This window comes from Balaenoptera musculus, chromosome 2 (assembly GCF_009873245.2).
Source record: "Balaenoptera musculus isolate JJ_BM4_2016_0621 chromosome 2, mBalMus1.pri.v3, whole genome shotgun sequence".
NCBI classification, from domain to species: domain Eukaryota; kingdom Metazoa; phylum Chordata; class Mammalia; order Artiodactyla; family Balaenopteridae; genus Balaenoptera; species Balaenoptera musculus.
Genome location: NC_045786.1, coordinates 28753700 through 28776953, shown reverse-complemented (window position 1 = coordinate 28776953; position 23254 = coordinate 28753700). Strand labels below are relative to the sequence as shown.

The window sequence follows — 23254 nt, the reverse complement described above, 5'->3', positions numbered from 1 at the left end:
GGGCTGTGACCATTAATTGCTAGGGCTCTGAAACCGATGAGTGTGATCCTCTTTTCATGAAAATAACTGCTTCCTCTCTGCCCAGGTTATCGCAGATTTACATGTGTAGATTCCACCTTTGTAAGGAATAGGAGTGGTGGTTCTGGCATTTCTGGGTGATTCCAGATGGTGGTAGACTGCTTACAGCCGCCTAGAATTTCATACAACTCTGAGCTGTGCTTTGTGCCTCCAAAAGCATCCTGAAAAGAAATTCCAGCTTAGAGACCTTCTCTGGGCGCCCCCATTCATGTCAGACTGATGTTTAGTTCTGGGTTCCCAGGATTCTCAAACTGCCCATGATTTTTGTTGCTCAAAATACACCCATTAAAAAAAGAAAAGAAATTTCCAAATTATATATGACTAAGATCCATTAAGAAAATTCACAGGACAATAGCGTTATAAGCCGTATTTAAAGCAGATGTTTAAAATTCATGCACCCAAGTTCCTCCAGGACAGAGCCCTAAGTGACAGCGACTACCTTCTTATTTGTAACTGACTCTTTGCACAGCTCCTGACACACAACACGTGCTCAAAACTGTTGATTTATCCAAACTGGCCATTTTCCAAGCAGAAATGCAACCCTTTCTCCTCTTGTAAAAATTAATATATTTGGGAAGAATTCACACAGCTCTTATACAAGCAAAAATTACATATGTTTGATGGACTCTGCTATATACAAAGGTAAGAAATTACCAGGTGTATTACATTATTCATTCCTTTCATTTTCTGTGCATGTTTTGCATGAAGAAGTGGGCATGAGAAGCCCTTGGTGGAAGCATGCCGTGTGGCTCCTGCCTGCAGAGCTGGTGGCTGCCTACCAGTGTGACTGGGAAGGCTCCCCTTCACCCTTTCCAGAAAGATCTCGCTCAGTCTTGCCGCTGCTGCTGCTGAGAACCACCATTACTATGTGCACTGGGCAAAAACTGTCTTCCTGCTAACACTCAAGCCCCCTACTTGTGACAATGCATTTTCTGTTTGTACTTTTTTTTTCATTTATACTCCCTGTAAGAGTCTATCACATCGTTTCCAGTGTCAACTGGGTGACATCAGATTTTGAAAGCGGCCTTTGGAGGAAAATGTGTAGCTGAAGGAGGCAGGTGAGAGTCTCATCTGGGGGCCATGCGGACCCTGGGGACCTGGGAGGAGGACACACACGCAGAGGTCGCAGGTCACTCAGGTGGTGATGCAGGTCAACACTGGCTGATCCGTTTCACAGAAGCTTTGAGCTGAACAGCACAGAGTCCCAGCAAAATATCCAGGGTCCTGACCAGCACTCACCTACCTACAGACCTGTCCTGGCTGTGTGCAGAATTAGGGAAGAAAATCACATCAGGCCACGTTGCTCTTGGGATGTCTACAGTTTGACGAGTGGGTAGCAGGGCACGAAGCTTGTGAAGGAACAGAGCACTTAGAAGTGATGGATACAAACACAGGCACGCAAATCCCGCATGTGTGTAAATATTCACAGCGAGACCGTGTTACAAGGTTTTCTTCAGTTTCTAGCAGGTTTTAAAGATCATTTTTAAGGCCAAAAATGCTCTTTTGTTTGGCCAAAAAGAAATGAGAATGAAGTGTTTCAGGTGAGGCTTTATGTGAAGAGACTGTAGGTCAACCTAAGCATCTTATGTGCAGAAGTCTGTTCCACGAGGAGGTGGACCAGAATTCAATGTACGCACATTAACTGAACACCCCCCCATCGGTGAAGTTCCGGGCTCCAGATCTCGTGGGGAACAAGGAGAGATAAGAGTCATGCTCTTTGTCATTTTCAAGCTGGCCATCATCATATTATATTTACTTGCTTCCATAAGAAAATAGAGACAGCTTAGCTGGGGGATGCAGCACGGGAACACACTATGAAAGGTAACTACTTTACAAGTTGCATCAGGGTCCAAAGCTTGGTCAACCAGTGGTTTACAAAATGTGTTTCCTAGACGTCTAAGCATTTACAGACCTGAGCACTTTCTTTTGTGTAAGGAGATCCACATGATTTCAATGTAAAAATATTCCACTGCTTTAAAAAACTACATGACATGGCTAAGCAGTATGTGTGTAGGAAATTTAAGAGAAGGAAAGTTCTCCTTGGGCTATCACGGTAGTTTTTTAAAAAATGAAAATTTAAGCAGTTTCTATATACAATTGGAGGCCAGAATTTGAGAGCATCAGAGGTCAGGGTCCAGGTCACTTTTGCTCTGGGAGGAGGGGGTTACACAATTCAGGCTGAGTTTATGATCGACACCATGAAGCACCTCCATAAGCAAGGTGTGAGCCCCTCAATCTAGAAATGGGCATGAGGAGCAAACAGAATTGAGGCACAATTTTTTAAAGGCAAATTGCTAATTTTGTTTCATTTTAAAAACCAAAAGTAAGATAATTCACCTAATGAGCATTTGTAGTCTGCTGGGCCTTTGATTCTCATTGCTGGCTTATTGGGTGGGCATCCAGTTCAGAATGTAAAATGGGATCCTCAAAATTCAGCTTTACATGCAAAAGCTAGGTCTGAGTCCTAACCCACTTTTTACGTTTTTTATTTAAATAACTTGAGTTGGATTTTATTCAATTGGGTACTTACTCTCTTGCTTTTCTGGTCCTGACACAACCCTATCAGCATGAACCCTATGAAGTGATGCTGGGTGCATGTTTAGAGCTGGCTCTGCCTGGACAGTCCATCGGAATCAGCTACTTAAAAACCAGATGCTTCATTGAAACTTTCATGTTATATCTTCTCTCATTTTTTCCCAAGTCAAATAACCTAATTTTTTTCTTCGTGTGGTTTGTCATCCTGAGCTGATTGCTTCTGTTAGAAAAGAAGTCTCTAACTCTTTGTTTCCCTTTTTGCCTTGGCTACCAGGAAGCTCAGCACTTTATCTCATGCTCAGTTGAAGTAGTCATACTGTCTCCCAAGACTGTTCTTTTCAATCTGAAAGTATATTTTTATCTGCAAAGGTCCACTGTACCTCTGTGTTTTATGGTGACTGTGTAATATTCTTTTTGAAAGTAAGTAGGGTTTAAGAATAAAATTAAAGCCACTAAATACACTTTAGTGTCTTTTACTGTATGAATAATAGATTTTGATTACTTGGTTGAGAAACATTCAAGGTTATTTCATAGTAAATGTAATAATGGAATTCTTCTTAAATTGTGGGTGAAAATTGACCCCAAAGTTCTAGGAAATGTAGGAACATGCAAGTATCACGATGTTGAAATTCAATCATCTCCTAAAGAATGCTGACCAGGAGTAAAACAACTGAGCTGGAGGCGACCCGGCCAATGACTTAACAGCCACTTCTCATCAGTGTGGGTTCCATTTTTGCTTTGCTCTATTATTCTAAAAAGGTCCTGAAAAGAAAATAATGTGCTAGTACTTATTCATAAGCTGTTGAAACTAAACCCATTAGTTTTAAGAAAAAAGAGCCTTTATTACAAGTGAACGGACAGGGCCAGGGGCTGAGAAAGCCAGGCACTGCTCAGGAAGGCTCAGAACTGGGAGGCTGGACATTGGGTCGAGGCCCCCCTCACCACTGCCCTCCCTCCTCCTCCAGTTGCTGGACCAAGCTCTGGGCACCTTCCTGGACAGTCACATGGCCACCAAGGAGGCCAGCTGCCAATTCTGCTTTGCAGAAGCCGCCACAGATCTATGGTTCTGGGAGCTGTGTCACATCCCAGCGCACAGGCTAGTCCTGTTGCCAGGGTCCCAGAAATAGGCAGGCTTCCCTGCCAGGAAGGTGACTTAGATCCCACTGGAGTACAGACAAGAACACTAAATCTGGTCAGCATACGTCTAATATGGCTGGTGACAGTAATAAAGGCGTGAAATGTATGGCTCTTAGGAAGAAAATAGAAATTTTAGATAAATTCAAAATTGTTAGTGGCGGAGTCCGTTGTGAAGGTGCCTGTGAAACGTTCAGTAATGTTCAGTCATCTGGGCATTCCCTAAGCTTTATCCCACTGAGTGCTGGTGTTAGGTGAGATATTAATGTTTTTGTCCCCCGAAGTTTTCAAGGTTGAAATAAGTTTAGAAAACACTGTATGCTTCTCCTTGCCTGGGATGTTCTCAAAATGCACTGGATTCTGAGAAGTCTCACAGCAAACCAACCTGCTACATTTATATAAATCAAAATATCCCAAACTTAAAAAAAAAAAAAACACATCTCACACGTTGTAAGGAACTTCACTTGGAGATTTTACTTTGCGTCATGGGAGAAAGGACCTGCTTTGGCAGACTTAAGATTCACAAATCTCTGAGTATATATCTCTTATGGATGTCAAGGATCTAAATGTAGAGAATATTATAATAAAATGATAATCACTTTTTAAAGTCTAGAAAATAACCTCAAAGTTCACGTGTGCCTTGGATAACAGTAAGCTATACCCAAGTCTTTTAAACTCACACTGGGACATACGGAATTGAGAGCACACCTAAAATTCCCTACTGTGTGTGTTTTGTCAAACATGTTCCTTCGATTCTGTTCATACCCTTTACTTATGGCCTCACTACACAGGTGTTACACAGCAACATTTCCTGTGCCTCCACCTGGGTTTGGTGTGCTTTTCTGCATTCGTTTTGTTTTTGGTTTTTTATTTGGAAAATCTCCAAGCTCTTCTCATTTGCATTTAAGATTTGTCTCATTTCTCAGTGATTTTGGGGCAGAAACCGCAACAGCATGTACATGTGGGGGCCTGATGTCCAGCCACTGGAGCCCCCTGAGTCAGGCTGCCGAGGGGTATGACAAGGGGCAGCTCTCGGACCAGGGGCAGCTGAGCATCCAGCAGTGGACCCGCCTGACCGCGGGTGTCATGGATGTGGTCCCCCTGCCTTGCGCTCCTCTCCTCCACCAGGGACTTTGGCTCACTGCACTGGCTCTCTGCTTGCACCCCGGCTCTGAAGTCCTGCTTAGAAATGGTTCCAGTCTCTCCTGACATGGATGCAGACTCAGGGTGATGTGCGAGAAACACTGTAGTTTAGTGAGAATTAGACAAATATAAAGCAGGAACATTACACCCACAAATGTATGGTGATATATAGCTCAGGAAAATGTAACAAAGGAGGGAAGGATGTCTTGAGGGGGTCTTTGAGTATCAGTGGGATAATAATAACACTTAGCATTGTTTCATAAGTTACGGGGCATGTGATTGCGTGGTTAGCCGTCTTAAGTCGGGATGCTTATTACAAGAGTGAAACAGGGAACCATGTCTAGTCAGTCCTACACTCAGGTGTACACAGGCAACACCTGGGCACACCTGGGCACACGAGTGCCCTCCTTACGAAACAGCTGGTGAAGGCTTGACAGTCCACTGAAAACACATTTTGAGAGCAGCTAACACAGCAATGAAAAGAAGAGGAGTGATGAACAGTTTATAGATTGCTCTTTTTTGGCTTACGTGTGCCTGGTCTCTTGGCAACACTTGCTCACCGTGGATGCTTCCATTTGCAAGGTTATCAGAAAGTTTAAGGCATCCATTATTTTCCTTAAACGAGTCTACATTGAACATTATCCATTTGATCTTCCCATTGATTTAGTGAAAGTGATTCCAAAAGCGTAGTACCTTTGTGAAACTTGATAAGGAAAACAATGAACATAACTGGAAGAAAAATCAGCACTCATATGAATGAAATGCAGGAAGATGTTAATGAACAAACCTAAATTTCAAGCTCAAGTTTTCTACCTTCTTCAGCTCAGAGGGGCCTCAGCTTCAAGACTGACCAGTACAGGGTAACTGATTCATTATCATTCAACTTGCGTAAAAAGGCAAAGTCACTTAAAAAAATAAGGCAACCAAGAGAAGAAAAGGAATCAAAATACTGCAAGAAGCTAAAGTTTACTGTGTGTTTTAAGACCAACAAATGTTAATGTTGATGTAAAAGAATTAGGAAAGAACAAGTATTGAAAATAAACTTTGAAAATATAAGCTCATTATCAGAGTACTTTCTAAATCTGCCCATGCATTTTTTTATCTGTAAAGATTCTACTTATACTAAGTGACCTGGTTTTTCTTTTTCCGTATCTGTGACATGGTGTGCAAAGGCACACCACTGCACCCACCCTGTCTCTCTCACACACACACATGCACACACGTGGAGACACTCAGATTAGGGACAACTTCTATTGTAAGTCAGTTGGGAGTTGGAAGATATTTTTGCAAACAGGGAATTTTATGCATGGTTGGTACATCAGCAGGGAAGTTCACAGAAGCCTGTTTAAGCCGCATACACTGCCTGCCACACGTAACCTGAGTCCCATGTATGATGCTGTTGAAATGCTGCATCCGTGTCAGACCTGCTCTGGGCCAGGGGCTCAGAGGTCCTTCCATTGGACACAGCCTGTACTTTTATCCACCCTCAGCTCCTCCCTTGACCCAGCTCGGGGTCTGGAGCCTCTGTCAGTTCCACAAAATGATCGGGGAGGGGTCTAAAGAAATCCGCTCAGGTCACTCTCCTCTCAAGGTCAGTGGCACGAGGCAGCCTCTCATTCTCACTGCTGAAGGTAAGGGATCCAGATTCATTCTCCAGTTATAAACACAATGTCACCAAGAACTGGTGGTTTGTTTACAAAGAAATTTTACAAGCCCAGAAATCTACCTGTGTGTGTTTATGTAAAATGATTTTATAAATAAGACATTGAACAGATGGGAAGAGCAATTTCAGTCCATTTGTGTCAGTGGAGTTGCATATATTCCCTTAATGCTAATATTCCTTTGTTACACTGTGGGAACAGTCTGTTTACTTATGAGGGTCACTGTTATTTAACTGCTTTGTTTCAAAGTTGATACTTCCAGGATCAGTAGTCATATGCTGAGTTCAGATGTCCCATTTGACTATTCTCTACCCAAATTTGTTTTGTAATCCACTTTTCATCCATTTACTCAGTGAATTTGAAACAGAACCTATATGTTTACCTGTGGCTTCAAGCTGATTTTGACTTTGTACAGACAGCACACACTCTGAGCTGTTTAATCCAGGAAATGGGAACATTAAATGTATCCTTTATGCATGAAAGTTTATGAAAAATATCCTGTGCGCAAGCACAGACACACACAAGGTAGTTCAGGATGTTCTCCTTTTTTTTTTTTTTTTAACTTTTTGGGTTTATTTTTTGTTTATTTATTTATTTATGGCTGTGTTGGGTCTTTGTTTCTGTGCGAGGGCTTTCTCTAATTGCGGCAAATGGGGACCACTCTTCATCGCAGTGCGCGGGCCTCTCACTATCGCGGCCTCTCTTGTTGCGGAGCACAGGCTCCAGACGCGCAGGCTCAGTAGTTGTGGCTCACGGGCCTAGTTGCTCCGTGGCATGTGGGATCTTCCCAGACCAGGGCTCGAACCTGTGTCCCCTGCATTGGCAGGCAGACTCTCAACCACTGCGCCAACAGGGAAGCCCAGGATGTTCTCCTTTTAAATCCAGGTGCACAGTAAACAAAAAGGGTATTTAAGTATGATGAGAACATTTTAGAGCATTCAGATTTAGTTCCAGGGTTACATTGAGTGAAGAATAGGCTTCATTTTCACTGTAAAATATTAACTAATTTGAGTATCACTATAAACTGTGTGCTCATCTAGATACACTTTTTTTGTGTGTGTTGTGTACGCAGAGGTTGTGTATGCAGGTAGTGTGTAGGCAGATGTGCATACAGGTGTGTATGCAGATGTTGTGTAGGCAGGTTTTCTGTAGGCAGTGGTTGTGTATGCAGGTGTTGTGTATGTACGGCACTCGGGCCTTCTATTTTTGTATTTGATTTTTAAAAATAGAATTTAAAATTTCCTCACCTCTAATATTAATTCATTGTAGTTGTTGAATATTTTTACCTTGTGCAACAATTAATATTTATTGTGGAGCAAATGTGTATTATTTAGATATCTGAAAAATGAAGATAAAAATGAAAAATGTCTGAGTTGGTTGAACCATCTCTAAGGGTTTCTTTAACCTTCAAATCAGATAATTGTGTTGCTGAGGCTATTTAAGCAAATAAAAGTACAGTTGTGTATAAATATTTCTCTCTATATATGTATTTACATATATGCAAATACATGCCCACAAACACATGTTCTTACACACACACTCACACACATGACGGTATCATGAGCTGGCTTCATGCTCTTCAGCATCTTTGTGAAAACGGGAAGCACAGACCCCACAAGTGCCTCACGTCATGCTCCACGTCACGCTCCGTGCCGCGGCACTCACGGGCACTGGTGACGTTCTCCGAGATGTTTGCTCAGGGGTCCCCAAGTGGCAATGAGCCCCTCTTTCCCAGAAACCACGTCACCTCACCCGACAAGTCCCCTCCTTCCAGGGACCTGCATGCTCAACTCCACAGCAGGACGGCAGGTCCTCACCAAGAGCATCTGATTGAAAACCACAGGATCCAATTCAGGTTCTCTCACGACCCAGCTCTCGGCAGTAGCCACTTGTCTCGGAGTCTCACTCCCCTCATCCAGAAATAAGAGGATTTTTAGTTAACCTCTCAGTAAGAAAGGCATAGGACGATTCTAGTCACGCAGGAGAAAGAGCCCTCCGTGGGGTGTGTGTGTGCACGCGCGTCTGTGTGATCCTCCCACCACTTACACTGTGGAAGAGAACCCTCCTCAGAACATCACGGTTCACGCTACCTTTAAGTAGAAATGGGAATCTTCACGGGGCAGGAAAGGACGACACAAGAGGCCGAATAAAATAAAATCCACGTAGGTTTACATCATCAGATCAGATGGCACCACTCATGACAAAATAATCAAGAAAAAATATTATGGGCATTATTTAATCAAGTCTAACGTTAGTCCCATTCTACAAGCATTTCTCAGCCACTAGAGATTTTATGGTTTATATACTAGAGGTACCATGGTGATGAAAATGGAACATGAATTTTCTGGCCCTTATTGAGGTGGAGATAATGTTTCTGGAAAGAGGGCACTGATAAGCCAACAGTGTGCTTTAGTTTCAGGAAATGTCTCTAAATGTAAAAAGAACAGTGCTTTCTGCTGTTACGGGCTGAGTTCTGTCCCCCACACATTCACACGTTGAAGCCCCCAATCCCCAGGACTCAGAATGTGACTGTTTGGAGACGGGTCTTTAACGAGGTGATTACAGTAAAATGAGGTCATTGGAGTGGGTCCTAATCCCATATGACTGATGTCCTGATAAGAAGAGGAGATGAGGACACAGACACACACAGAGGGAGACCATGTGCGGACACAGCGCGAGGCAGGCCTCAGGACAATCCAGCCCTGATGACACCCTGACCTCCATCTCCAGACTCTAGCACTGGGAGAGAATAAATTTCTGTTGTGCTGTTGGTTACAGCAGCCCTAGCTGACTAATATACTCTCTATGTAGACTTCTTTGTATGGTTAACTTAGACTAATAAGTACAAAAAAACTCCTCTATTCTACATTTTATCTTAAAGGTTCATTTATAGGTCACCTAAATATGAGGATGTTTTGCTAATCACTGAATGACTGTGTATATATATGCACACATATATGTACGTGAATGTATGTGAAATATATATTTATATATCTCACAATCTTATGGTTCAAATACTGTTCCTACTTTATAGATAAGGAAATGGTGCAGCAGAGAGAAATTTCTGGAGTAGAACAGTGTTAAGTGCGCAATAAATATTAGTGACTAATTTTTAGTTCTTATTGTCTATGGGCCAAATGGACAGTCGGTTGAATGGCTTCAGCAGAGCTAATTTACAAGTGACTAATCAAGACAATCTTGTTGAAAACTCAAGAGCAGAGTATCAACTACATGAATCTTTCAGGACTTGTCCTCCGTTGTGTTTTGTTAACTTTTTGGGTGAGGCTAACTTTCTGTAAAATAGACACATCCAGGCTCATGAATGTTTAGTTCATACACTTTGCCTGGGATGTGGGTAAACTCAACATCCCCCACTCCTGGACCAGGGAGTCCAGTGATGTCACACCGGGAGTGTCTCACACCAAGTTCCTATTTATTTTATTACAAATATATACAAACGGGATGTAGCATTCAATCCATTGTATGGTTTCAATTTTATCAACTTGCATTTTTTATTGTTTCCCTGATGTTCAAGTTTGGAGACTTTCCTAAGTATCGTTATAGATAAATATCAAGTCCTAACTCGTGCAGCCAGCATCCCTGTAGCCAAAATGAGCAGACCACGTAAGTCATGCACTAAAGAATTTTATCTCCTAGTGCTATACACACGTCACCTGCTTAATTAATGTATGTGAAATAGAGAGAGAGAGAGATCATTCCAAGGTCATCTAATAGGTAAGAGATACGAAAGACCAAGAAACATGCTATCTACACAAAAACAAGGGACAGGATCAATGGCTCATCTTTTCCACAACATATCCTGTGTCCACAGTATTGAGTGGACATGGTGGGAACGCCTCCTATGGCTGCTGGGATGAGCCCTGTACCTACTTTGCATCACCTCCAGGCAGAGAGATGCCAACCATCCCACAAGTTAGACGCCTGGTTTACTCACTTTCTCAGGCTTGGTTCTAGACTTCTGAACTATACAGATGCACACAATGTTTACCCTCAACCATGAGGACAGAGTGGAATTTTGTGAAATGAGAAGCAGGATGGTGGCTGAGTTTGGGGTGGTGCCTGGTCCTGTCTCGAAGGGGGAGTCCAGGCGCTGGTTGCAGGTAGGATCGATTCAAGGACACGTGTGCACCCACGAGGCAGGAGGGGGTGTGCCTCTGTGCCCAAGCTGCAGGCAGAGGACAGAGAGGCGGAGAAGAACTCCTCAGGGTCAAGGGTGGGGGGGCACCAGTCTCACTGAGAAGCACCTTGGGAATTTGTCTGGGTCTGAGGGTTGCACCTCACCCCATCCACACAAACACCCACAAGCGTGACGATCATCGGCGGGGCTGGTTTGGCAAATGGCAGAATGTGCCTCCCCAGCTTCCGGTGGGGGGACTGTGCACTATCTCTTCAGCATGGACTATGGAGAAGCCAGGGCCGTGTTGAGATGTGCCGTCTGGCTCTTTCAGAACATTTTCCAGAGCTTCTGTGACTGCTTAATCCCTGACATTTAGCACGATGGCTGACACATAAAGATGCCCCATAAATGTTTGTTGAATGAATACATTCAAATTTCCCTAGCAATGGCTTAAAAATAAGTCAGTCAGTGCCCTTTATAAATTGACTCTGCAACAACCATTTATTGATGGTGTACAATGAGAGAGCCTGTGTGCTAATTTCTGGGACCACACCGAGTACATCTGGCCCCTTGAGAAATCACCACGCACACAGACAAACGCCCGCTAATCAAACCTGCAGACAATTGCACAAAACAAGAACGGGAGAAGCCACATCTTTCCCTAGCGGTCATCACCCCCAAGGTAACATGAATATCATCCCACCCACACCGCTCATGTTGTTTGTTCCCTGCTGTAAACTGTAGCAGCTCATGAGATCTGTACCCAATCTCCCTAGAAAAGCTTCCCTTTTACTACATTCTGATTATTTCTTTAAACAACTCATTTCAAAAATGAAATCAACTTTCTCAGTGAATTTTAATTGAGCAGCTATTATGTTTTGACACTGCGGAGGGGATAAAAAGGCTTAAACCTACAGGAGTTTATATTTTAATGATTTAGTTTTTATACAGGAGGTTTCACCTGCAATGATAAAAGAAATACAATAGAAATTCAATTTTGTAAAATATATGCTAGTATTGGGTATTAAAAAAAATTCCCGTAGGACCTAATACTATGTTGAGGTCCTGGTGGTCTGTTTTTGTTCCCTGATTTTACATTTGTGTGTCTATATCCCCAAATCCAATACAAGCTCAGAGAGAAGGAGGACCCTGTCGACTTTTTTTCTTGCGTCTTTTTAGTTCCTAGTTCTTTGCCCAGTCCAGAGTAAGCACCCGAGGAGACACAATTGCAAATGAATAAAAGGTACTCACACAGGTCCAATACAGCCCTTGTTTGAATACATATGCAATGTTTAAGGCAAACTGCAAACAGAGCAGAACTGGATCTCACGTCCCCTACTTTTCAATCAAGAGCCCTCTCTGTTTTGGAAGATACAGAAAATATGCAGGAAGATGAACTCTGATTAGAGCACAGGAAGAAAGAGATCTGTAAGTTATTCTCTCTCTCCTGTCCCCTCTCCTTCTGTTCAAATCCCTTCATACCACCATGGTTTCTGTTTCTCTCATTTTATGATGTAAGGGGATAGATTAAGTCTTATTAGAGGAAAAGACAAAAAAGATTTATTTCACATCTTTATGAAATTTTAAAATTTAAAAAATGATGTTTTTCTCAACACTAAAAAGCATGATCATCAACCAAGTTCATTTTTTCACTATTTCTCAAGGAGTTCATGCTCTCAGGATTTTTTCTATACTTAATTTTTCAAATGTTCTTCTAAAAATGAGTATTAGACTTCTGCTGTTCCAGACAGCTGATGGAGAATCTTTTAATATTTCAATATTATTCAATATTTCAAAATAATGAAATCATTATTTCAATAAATGCTTATATGTATTTTAAATTTTGAGTCTGTCATCTGTATATATTATACATATATATTAACAGTCTACAGAAAGTGCAATTTTTAATAACTTGAACTCTATTCATTATCTATATACAAAAGTCCCAAATAAATTTAACTTCACTAAAAAATACTTGTTTCTCAAATGATAACAATAAAATGACATGAACTCCACATTTTTTAGGTCTAAAATGAATAAACTTATCATACTAAATGCTTAAGAAGAAAATATCTCCCTGGATTTCAACCAGCCCTGAATAGACCCCCCTGCAGCTCTGAGAAGGGCTGGTGCAGTGACACACGTGCTGCCACCAAAGCCACCGTCAGGCGGACAGTATTTGCTCTCAGTTCAGTATCGTTCAAGGGCTGTTAAAGTTACTATATTCCCTGTTCTACTGTCTTAGAGTATTTTTAAAGCTATTATTTAACCTAGGGACAAAGCAATGATTTTTATTTCAAATTCACTTCTTCTTTAGAAAGAAAATTAGCAGCATGGACTCATTTAAATTAAAAAAATTTCTCCTTGAACCATATGTTTTGAATTAAAAAGTCACTTTCTGTTAGAATTCTGTTAGAATCCGGATGGTCCTTTACAAACTTTCATCCACAGTGTGAATATTTAGAGTTAAAACACAAATAAAATATCTTTATGTCTGTGGTTAAAGTAGGCCTTCCATGATTTTATTCACCTAAGGAATAGTAAAAGGCAATATTGTTTTGCTCAACATCCAACTTTATAAGAAAATCTTTTAAAATTGTACATGACTGGCAGTCTCTGAGCTTGTGCACCTTTATGTTTCAGTCTGAGCACAGTGTACTAGAAAGAGAGCATGTTTCCTTTAAGGACACATAGATTCCACAGCCATAAGCCAAATGCAGGAGGAGCATCTGTTCCAGACAGGGATGAGTGAGCGCAGCCAGACTTGGGGGTAGAGGAGGTCAAAATCTATTTTGCTGACGTTTCTGTCACGTTTATTAAATTGGACTTTTCCAAAAGCAATTAAACTTTTAGGAAATATTGCGTTAATTTTTAAGAGAGGACATCTGTGTACTTCCAATGGACTTAGATAAAATAGTTTTTAAATCAATTATTGGTGTCCTAGGTGTACGCTGTGAGCTACTTTATCATGATTCCAAAGTCCTGCTTCTGAGAAACAGAACCGCCCCACTTTTTGTCTGATTTTAACAGAGAAAGGATTTGACTTGGGCTCCAGTTTCAGAGAACTGGGTCCCCCTCTGTCCTGTTTTCATGCCATATTTGAGAAATCACCTAAGACATTATACAATGATGAGGCAGATCTTCTGTCTATCGGTGGTAGGAAACAAGAATTAGAGATTTCATCTCAAATAAATGGAGCGGCAAAGATTAATTAAATCTGTAAAAGTCTCCAAAGCACACCCTAGTTGAAGTATTTAAAGGAACACTTTCTATTATGTGCGATCACCTGGCAGCCCTGAGCTAACATTTGGATTTAAGAGTCACCTCTATATAGTAGAGAGTCCAGAAAGGAAGGTTGGCTAATATATTCTGAGCAATATTAGCTGTATTTATCATTCAAATGGTGAAACAGCAGCAGAAAGAAGCCTCGATCTCTTTTGTGAGAAAGTTCTCTGTGGGCACCGTTATAAAAGCGCTTGGTGGAATGGATGTAACCAGATTTTAGCGAAAGTGAACTGGTAATTACACTGGAAATGATAACTGTCTTATTCTACCTTTTGTCTACACCCCAGCTTCCCTCTCCAGTCGTGGGAGGTTTTGATGGTAGCCGGTGTGGACATGAGCTGGAACATTTTAGCTGCAGGGCAGCCTCTGTGACTATTCACGTTGGGGCTGTGTTAGTAGGTATACAAGCAGGACTGATCTGTCTGCCTTCTCTGCATCAAAGCAGCCACATGAAGCCACCTCCAGTCCTGTGATTTTACGTGAACACAGCTTAAAAACAGCTCTTAAAATTTCATCTCTTAGGGATTCAAAAAAAATGGTCTTAAAATCTAAAAGTCACCTGATATGTCGCTTCCATCTTAAATGCTACTCTTTATCGTTATAAGTGTCCCATTTATTGGACACTATTTCCTAATCAAGCATAAAATGCCCTCTTTAGTATGAATATAAAATTTATATTACCTGCTTGCTATTTTTTGAGATTAAAAAAATTTTTAACATTAACTTGATAATTTTCATAATTTAAAACAGATGATAGTGAATTTGTGTGTGTATGTGTGTTTTATGACACAAAGGGACACTTACTAGCTGCTTTCCTACCAGAAACCAGATACTAGTTGTATTCATTCCCCATCCATGAAATAATAAAATGAAATTATTTTGCTACTCTTCATAGTTAATACCTGTAACTATAATAAAAGATGACTAAATGTCCACAGTGTATGGAGGGAACTCAGGCACTCAGATTAACTCTTTATTTTCAAATATTTATCATTCTTCAGAAAAAAATCAGCTGTCTTTGCAAGTGGCCAAGTTTATTTTGGGGAAAATTACTGATATCTTAAAAAGCAAACATTTCCACTTCTAGGTTGCCATTTCTTGGATATGGTTCCTGGGAAAATGGATTCACTCACAAATCTGTGGATGGAGGTTTTAGGGCTCTCAGAGCTACATTTGCTGTGATGTTGCTTAAACATCAAGAAATCAGAGGCAATAGCCCCCGTCCCCCATTCCTTTTAAATAAAATAAACAGGGAAATAAAATTTTAATCACCCAAGAGGGATGTTTGGAACCAAGGCAGTCACATATGCAAGTACAAGAGTCTAGGTTTTAAATTTCTCAGTGTGCCCTCCCGTTCTGTTTCTGGGAGTCCCACAGGAGGGTATCAGATTCACATGTGGATCAAGAATTAAGCAGGCGTTTTCCCCTCTTTCTGAAAGTAATGTCCCTTTCTTTGATAGTGATACATTCTTAAGGGAATTATAATATATTAATAGCGAGGAATAAACAATTCTCTTTGCATAATCCAGTATTTCACAGCATGTATTTCTGTATTTCAGTGCAGGAGAACCATTTAACTGAAAAGACGGGTTTTGGCTTCACTATTTACAGAGACTCGACAACATGAAACAGGTCTTTGCTGCGCTCAGGCAGTACATGGCTGTGTGGCTTTTTCTCGTGATGTATAAGCTCATGGATATGCTAACACTCAATAGTTTGACTATTTTGTGAAGCACATCGTGCTTTTCATATTTCACTTGACATTCACCTTGTTTTCTTTATTCAGTTTAGTAATAGCTAAAATAAGTGCTTTTAAAATCTTGCTTATCATGTGAAAATTTATCCTTTTAGAAATCTTGTTTGCTAGTAATTAAGAGCTCCATTTACCAATGCAGCATTTAGAGATAATATTTTTAAATGATGAAGAGCAGAGTAGTATAATTATTTTTGGGTTTATGAGTTGTTCAAAACTGTCCATATTACAAAAACAATGCTTTCATTTTTAGCATTTTAGAAAAAGAAGCAGGCAGACATAAAAAATGCTCAAATGTTTCCGCTGTCTTCACTGTGTATATATGTATATAGGTATACACACACAACTACAAGCACCTATGGTTTTTAAATTGAACATTGAATGCTTTCAAAGCATAAGTTGTCTCTCCATGCCTCAAGAAAAGAAAAATGCAATTTCCTTATTCTGCATTTCCTTACATAATGTTCTTCTGGGACAGCACTTCTGCAGTAACCGAATCACCACTATTTAGCTATGGATACATGAATCTCATATTTTTATTCTAAATTCAAGTTCACTCATCATATCTAATGCCCTTGAAGCAATCTCAAATTACTGCTATTACACGGGTCACTAGAAACCAGAGTTACTAATACAAATTTTAAAAAGAAAAAGGAAGAAAAAGCCCTCACATAATTAGAGGATGGCGAACAGTTTCATCAATTTAATTTTATCACTAAATCCAGCCCTTCCTCTGGAGCTGTGGGCGAGCGAGGTAAGCGGCAAGCACGGATGCTCGGCTGTGATGCAGCAGTAAGTCCCCAGCAGCCAGGGTGAGCCCCGCCGGCTACTCTGCCGCTGCGGGGGCTGACAGCCGCAGGCCTCCCACCTTCATCCTTGGCCCATCTTTCTATTTCATTAGCTTTGCACGGAATTCCATTTCACAAGCCTGTGTCTGCAGTCCATATGCTCTACTTATCCTGTTCCTTTTGCCAACTTTTTATCTGCATTTCCCCACGTTCAGCAACCGGCCACTCCTACCTCCTCGTGATTCATCAGCTTACTTCTGCAGAGATTTACCCGTGTGTTAGCTTCCAAAATTCACCCTCAATTTTCTAAAACTCTGTGTAACTTATCCCCCTGGAAAAATACGTGAGATTCAAGCATTAACTTAGTTTGCCGTCAAATGCCTCAAAAAGACAGGTGGTGTGTTGATGCTGAATTCAAGGGGACCGAGTTACCAAATGATTGTTTCTACAGCATTTAAAACAGTTCTCCAAAGTTCGCTCCCTTTCTCTGTTTTAATGATTGAGGCACTTCACTTAAAACCCTGTCTTCCTGTTTACCTCCTGGAACCAACTGAATTTGTATCGGTTCCCAATCCATTTCCTAATATGTTTGTATTGAAAGAGCAATCTTTTTTTATTTCCAGAGATTTCAGTCATTTTATACATTGTATATACTCATGGGTCAAATGTTAAAAACATTTTATTTACAAAATTCATTTCATGCCAATACACGGCTTCTTTTTGGAAAACTACTCTCACCAAAGAAAGATCAAGAGAAACAAAAGAGAATACATATACTATTTTAATAATTAAAAATACACCTATGAAATTCCTCAGGCATTTTACCCTGGAGGTATCCAATGGTCCAGAGATGAACTGATAAAAATTTAAGTGACTTATCTTTATATACTACACTGTTTTGGTGATTCTGCCTCTTGTGCTACCTGCTTGAGCTGATACTAATTTAAGAAACCTTCAATCTTTGCCTTTATTATTTAGGGTTAAAATATATATCTTTTACAATATTCACACATTCAATTCTTTTGTAATACAGGCAGACATTTCTCTAATACAACCACATAACAGATGTGGTTGTGTGCAATCACCCCACATAATTTCACCCAGAACTGTAAAGCAGAGCACAGTCTCCTAGAATTCTCCGAGAGAAATGAGCTAAGTGGGTATTTTGTGTGGGCAGGCAGCAGTCAACTCTCCTAAACTACAAGAGCTGCCAGGGTTTTCTGAAAGTCTTTGCATGAAATAGAAGCAGAATAAACTGACGGGTCTCACATGTTACAGGGGAGGTGAACACTCCTTAACCACATGTGTAAAAAAAAAAAAAAACCTGTCCTTTTCACAGATTTTTTTTAACTGCCTGTTTTTTCCCCATAAAAACGTCAAAATTTGACATTTCTTGTTTGTACAGAAAATGTAAAACATTCATAAATAATTTCTAAGATAAAGTCCCAACTAAAAAATAACACACAGAGAGAAATGGACAGCACTGGGTCCTAATAAAATAACAGGAGGATTGGTGGGTGGGGAGGTTTGCTCAGTATCCTTTTAAAAGTTTATCTGAGAGACAAATGCAGGTCTCGGCTAGGTAATACCCAAAGTCATATTCTGTGACTAAGTTTTATTTTTATTTTTAGTTTTTTTGGACTTTTAACGATATAAACTACTTTCTGTGTGGTATGGTGACTAAAAAATACCTCCTACAGGAAAAAATTTTATTTCCGAGACTCTGGATCATAGTTAATAATAATGGGAGTATGGTATCAATTCCACACTTATCCTGTAGCGACAGAGTTTTTATTTCAGAGCCCATAGATTATTTTGACAATAAAAAGCATAATAAAGAAATCATAACAAAGCCACTTTTAGAGAATACCTATAGCAAGCCGGTAGCACTTCGGCTGACAGCTCCAGGAAACTAAAAGTTATGATGCAGCTTCAAAATGACTCTTGTTCATTAGAATAGGTGGAAATACACTTATCATTGACCCCAAAAATGAACATTTATTTTAATTTATTTATTCACATACAAAAAGAACTCCTTCTTTGTGCTCATAATCAGTGGCTTTAGTTAGTACTAAGTAGAGCCTTACCAAAATTCCTTAACAGCCACCCATACACGTGTGGATTTTAAATTGTGACAAATACAGAGCTTTATTATTAGATAAGCTTAAAAGCTGAGGCTATGCTATTCAATTACTGTTATTAAGATTCATGAATATTAGAACATAATTTAAATTCACTATTGTCCTGATAGAAGAGGGGAAAAAAAGCATCTGTAATAACTGGGAATTATATACAAACTGATCTATTTCCAGAAAAACGCAAATAAAGATTTAAAGTGCTCTGTCATTGCTGTTTTCTTTTCGTTTGACCACACACACTTACACTGTTAACTTTCCCCTAAAAAGTGAATCCTTAGCAGTTTGATTTGACTCATAGACCATGATAAGCTGCCAGCAGATGCCATAGGAAATTTCACCCCACGGATAAATTTATGCATAACAGGAATTAGCACACACATCCTGATTACCCTTTCCCACTTCAGCTTTTGGCTATAAAAATTAAGAGACTTGGTATATTGAAAACAAAGCATATAAATACTTCATACAAAATTTATTTTGAATTGTCATAGTTAAGTTTATAGCCAATGAAGCCCTCCTTCAGATTTCTTGTCTTCCTTTCCAAAATCGAATGCCCTATAAGCTGGCATGACTGACATTTAAAGGTACAATAAATGAATTTGGAGAAAGGCACAAATGTTCATCAGCTTATATCTTCTTTCTATAGGTTTTGCTTTATTGTAAAATATTATTTCATGCTTTTCAATTTTAAATATTTAAATATACTAAATAAAAATACTGGAAAACACGAACTCTTTAAGTACACAAGACAACGTTTCCTTTTTATCTCTTTTAAAAGTTATATTCATTATTAAATTCTGTGATTTTTTTCAATATCATTGTCACTTTCTGTTAGCGCTATTTTTGGAAGACATTAACAGATCTGTTTCAGAGTGAAATTTTCAGGTAACAAAGTGAATAGCTGGTATTCATTTTAGCAGCTCAAGAGTTAAACTAGAATTACAGAATCACCCCCTTTGACACCGAAGGCTCTGAAACCTTCCTGGGAAGTTGTCGCCTTGCTCCCTGCCACCCTGACATACAATCATAATTAATGACTGTGTGCTATTGGCATTTACGTCTTCAAACCGCCCGGCTAATTTCTATTATTGGAAGAAGTCGGGAAGGACTCGGGGACTGTTTGAGAGCAGTTAGGAAAAGATGGGGCAGAAGTCCTCTTGGGAGAGGACTTACAACTTCAACCACATCTAACTCTGCACCCTTCGGCAGAGAAACCGGAAAATCTCATACATTTTAGTTGTGTCTTTTCAACTGTTCTTTATGGCTCTCTGGTCACTTAAAAAAAAAAAACGACGCATTTCAAATAATAAGAACTGAACTTTCTCCTGCAGACTCATGATAAGGAGCTGCTGATAACAAGTTCCTCTCTGGGGAAGAGCCGGCAGCCCTGTAAGACTCCTTCCACCCTCCCGTGGAAGGGACACCAGCTAGGATGGCATTTCAACACCGGCCTCCTCCGTGGAGCAGCGGCCGGCTGTGCACCAGCCCCTGTGGGAGCCCCGGGTTACTGATGGGACTGACTAACTTCAGGTGGCTCCTCTCCAAACAGATCGGTAACCAGGCACAGACACGACGGTGTGTCAGGAGCAACCTGTCATCGGCTGCTTTTTCTCCTTTTCTGGTTTGCAGTTTTTCTCACCTCTGACAAGCTATAATGCCTGTTTCTCTTTTCAGGTATTAATTTCTGCTTATTCCCCCCAGATAAGCCCTGTTCTCTCTGCAGGTCCCCGTGCTTACAAAACAACGGGTACCACTCTAAATAGAAACTGTCAGCCAACGAAGGGACGCTGTTTCCCGGGTTTTGCTCACTCCTTCCTCCAAGACAGTTTGGATGGAAAAGCTAGCACGAGGTCCCGTCCCTCGTTCTTAGGGATGCTGGCTTAAGGGAGGGTTTCCTTTGGCCCCCGAGCTAACGTTGCCTCTGCAAGGGTCGGAGGCAGTGCCGGTGGCCAGCGGCCAGGGAGTGCGAGTCCAGGGAGGCCCCGTACGTACTCCAGTCAGAGGAACAGCCCCGTCCTCCGCCCCTCTCCTCTGCCTTTTGCGGAGCCCTCTGCTCCGTTGGTTCGCCACCCTCTCTGGGCTTGCGGAAGCCCCGGCATTTACAAAGGGATCTGAACTCCAGAGCCGAGCGCTCTGCTTTGTACCGACCGACATCCCACCAGCATCCTGAAGTGAAGCTGCTGGAAACAGGCAAAGCCCACAGACAAGAGGAGGCGGCGCAGCGCGGAGAGTTCGCGGGAGACAGCGCAGAAAGCCGGCTCCTTACCTTTCCGCTTGGACCTCCTCCTCCTCCTCCGCTTGGACTTGCATTTCAGTTGACTGCTCAGCCCTCCGGACCCTCTGCTGGTCCCCAAGACCGATGCCATGGCTGGGACCCGGTAAGTGGAACAGGGCAGGAATCCTTCTTAAACAATTTCACCTTTCCTGCTCTTGTCGCCCGCCGCCGCCGCCGCCGCCGGTAAATGCGTCTGCAAATCAGGGAGCAGGTTCACTTTTTAGGACTGAGCACTCAAGCGCTCTCCCGCCCGCCCTCCTCTCTAATTGTTCTCTGTCACTTGTTTCCAGCTGGGCTGAGAGCCGCGATCTGAGCTCCAGCACCAAAGCGCTCTAGGGCCGGAGGGACCGCGAAGGAAAGGTGCGCCCGGCCCAGGCCCCCCTCCTCCTCTTCCCCCTCCTCCTGCCCCGGCAGCCTCTCTTGATCTGGGCTCCAAACGCAGGGTTCTACTTTGGCACCTCTGCTAGTTGTTTGGCACCAGCCACTTTGAAGCCAATCACGCAGGGAGCTTGTCTATTTGCTGCTGCAAAGTCTAATTAGATCCAATCACAACTGTCTGCTGGCTCTGACATCAGCACCACCAGCGCTGTGCATGCCCTGTCAGCTTGCAAACTCAGCTCCCATTTGGACGGATGGAGCTGCCCAGGACCCGTGGAGAGGGAAGGAGATTGCACAGGAGGGAGGGAACAGGCAGGCCGAGCCAGCTTCTCAGGGAGAAGCCTGAGGGGCAGCTTGCAGAGGAATCTACCCCGGATCCAGGCTTCCTGCTCAGACCAAAGGGACAGGGCATTACGCCTCTGCGCGCTCAGAAAGATGCAGAGACTGTATCTCCAACCAAACAGTTTTTAACTAGTTAATCCGTTATAATGCTTGTGTGTCAAGGGGGAAATATCTCTCTAAGAAATACCAAGCTCTCACTTCCTCAGAAAGGGTCTAAGATTTGCAATTCCCCAGGAGACAGCCTCTTAGGGGTGTTCATTTTTCAGAAACTGCATGTTTGTCTGTTTGCTTGTTTTGTTTCTTCCTTCATATCCCTTGGCTGTTACCTCTGCACAAGAGAAGTACTGCATAAAGACGGAGGTGTTCGGATCTGAGTCTGATTTTTAAAGCGAGGGATTTCAGGAGGTTGCTCTATTTAGGGAACAATGAAAGGCAGAAAGAAAGGGCGTTCATCTAATAGTTTTATTGCCAAATGTAACATTCGGAAGAAAGTAATATTTACAAGGAGATAGATTGCAAATTGAACTAGTTTTGAACAGTTTTTTCAGGGTTATCCTATTTTTTCAAGACTATGCTTATGCAACCTTAAACATCTAAAGTAAAATATAAAAAGGAAAATAATCCAGCCATCGTCATTGCATTCTGCATTTAAATCACATAAGCTATTAATTATAATAGTAATGGATTGGGAAAAAATCCACTCTAAAAGTCATTAACATTAACACGATGATGTGACGATGGCACACAAATACTTCTATTTCCTACTTTACATACACCATTTTCAAGCTCCTTATGGACCTAGAAATTTCCAGATAATTTTCTATGAGGTAACAATACTCTCTCTAAGGAACGCTGGAAGCAATCAGGATGTTGGGATATGTTGCTATGTGGTGAGCTGCTGGATCCTGGCTCAGTTCTCACTGAAGAGAGGGAGAGAGGAGGGCATCTGATTTCAAGTCCTAACCCCACTGCTCTGACTTTGGGCAAGTGATGTAAACTATGCCTCAGTTTCCTCATCTGTGAAATGGGGGTAATCACAAAGCTGCCTCACAGGTTCATTCGTGCTTGAGAATCAGTATAAATAGTGACTGGTGCATACTAATCACTTTATGATTATTTAGTAAATCAATCCAATAAATAATTTTGAAAGAATGAGCACATTATTACAGGTCGGGCTCAGAAAGCAGGGGCTTGTGTATTTTCCATTTAGGAGTTTAACTGTCTGGCTCATTTCAGGCTGATAAATGCAGTCACACCAGGGTCCCTCTATTTGCCAGGTTCAGCCGTTTCCTTCCACCGACAACACAGCTCAATGCTGCTGCTAATTTCTAGAGAATGCTGGAAAAGTGCACTGCCCGCCTACTTACTCTCTGTAGCATAAAAGATATTTGAGAGCATCAACTGTTATCTGGAAACACAGTTGTAGGACTCCCCCTGTGGAACCTCTGAGCTTCCACAATACACCTGTACTAACCCAGAGTTTCCCTATATAGGCTTTTGCCAAAAACCAGTCCCTGAGTTCAGAAGCCAAGGGAAGATGCTTTGGGGAGAAATACAAACAGCTGCACCTTCCAGCCTGTCTGCATTGATCAGGGCCCCCTCGCAT

General features: G+C 41.5%; 1 protein-coding gene across 1 annotated transcript in view; it reads right to left on the bottom strand.

Annotated features, from left to right (window-relative positions):
- The window catches only part of ADARB2 (adenosine deaminase RNA specific B2 (inactive)), a 376176-nt gene extending 355046 nt beyond the window's left edge, over positions 1 to 21130 (bottom strand). Inside the window, exon 1 of the mRNA XM_036843634.1 lies at positions 20920 to 21130. Coding sequence (XP_036699529.1) covers positions 20920 to 21019 — 100 coding nt within the window. The 5' untranslated portion in view covers positions 21020 to 21130. The remainder of the gene's footprint in view (positions 1 to 20919) is intronic.
- Between the last annotated feature and the right edge of the window lie 2124 nt (positions 21131 to 23254).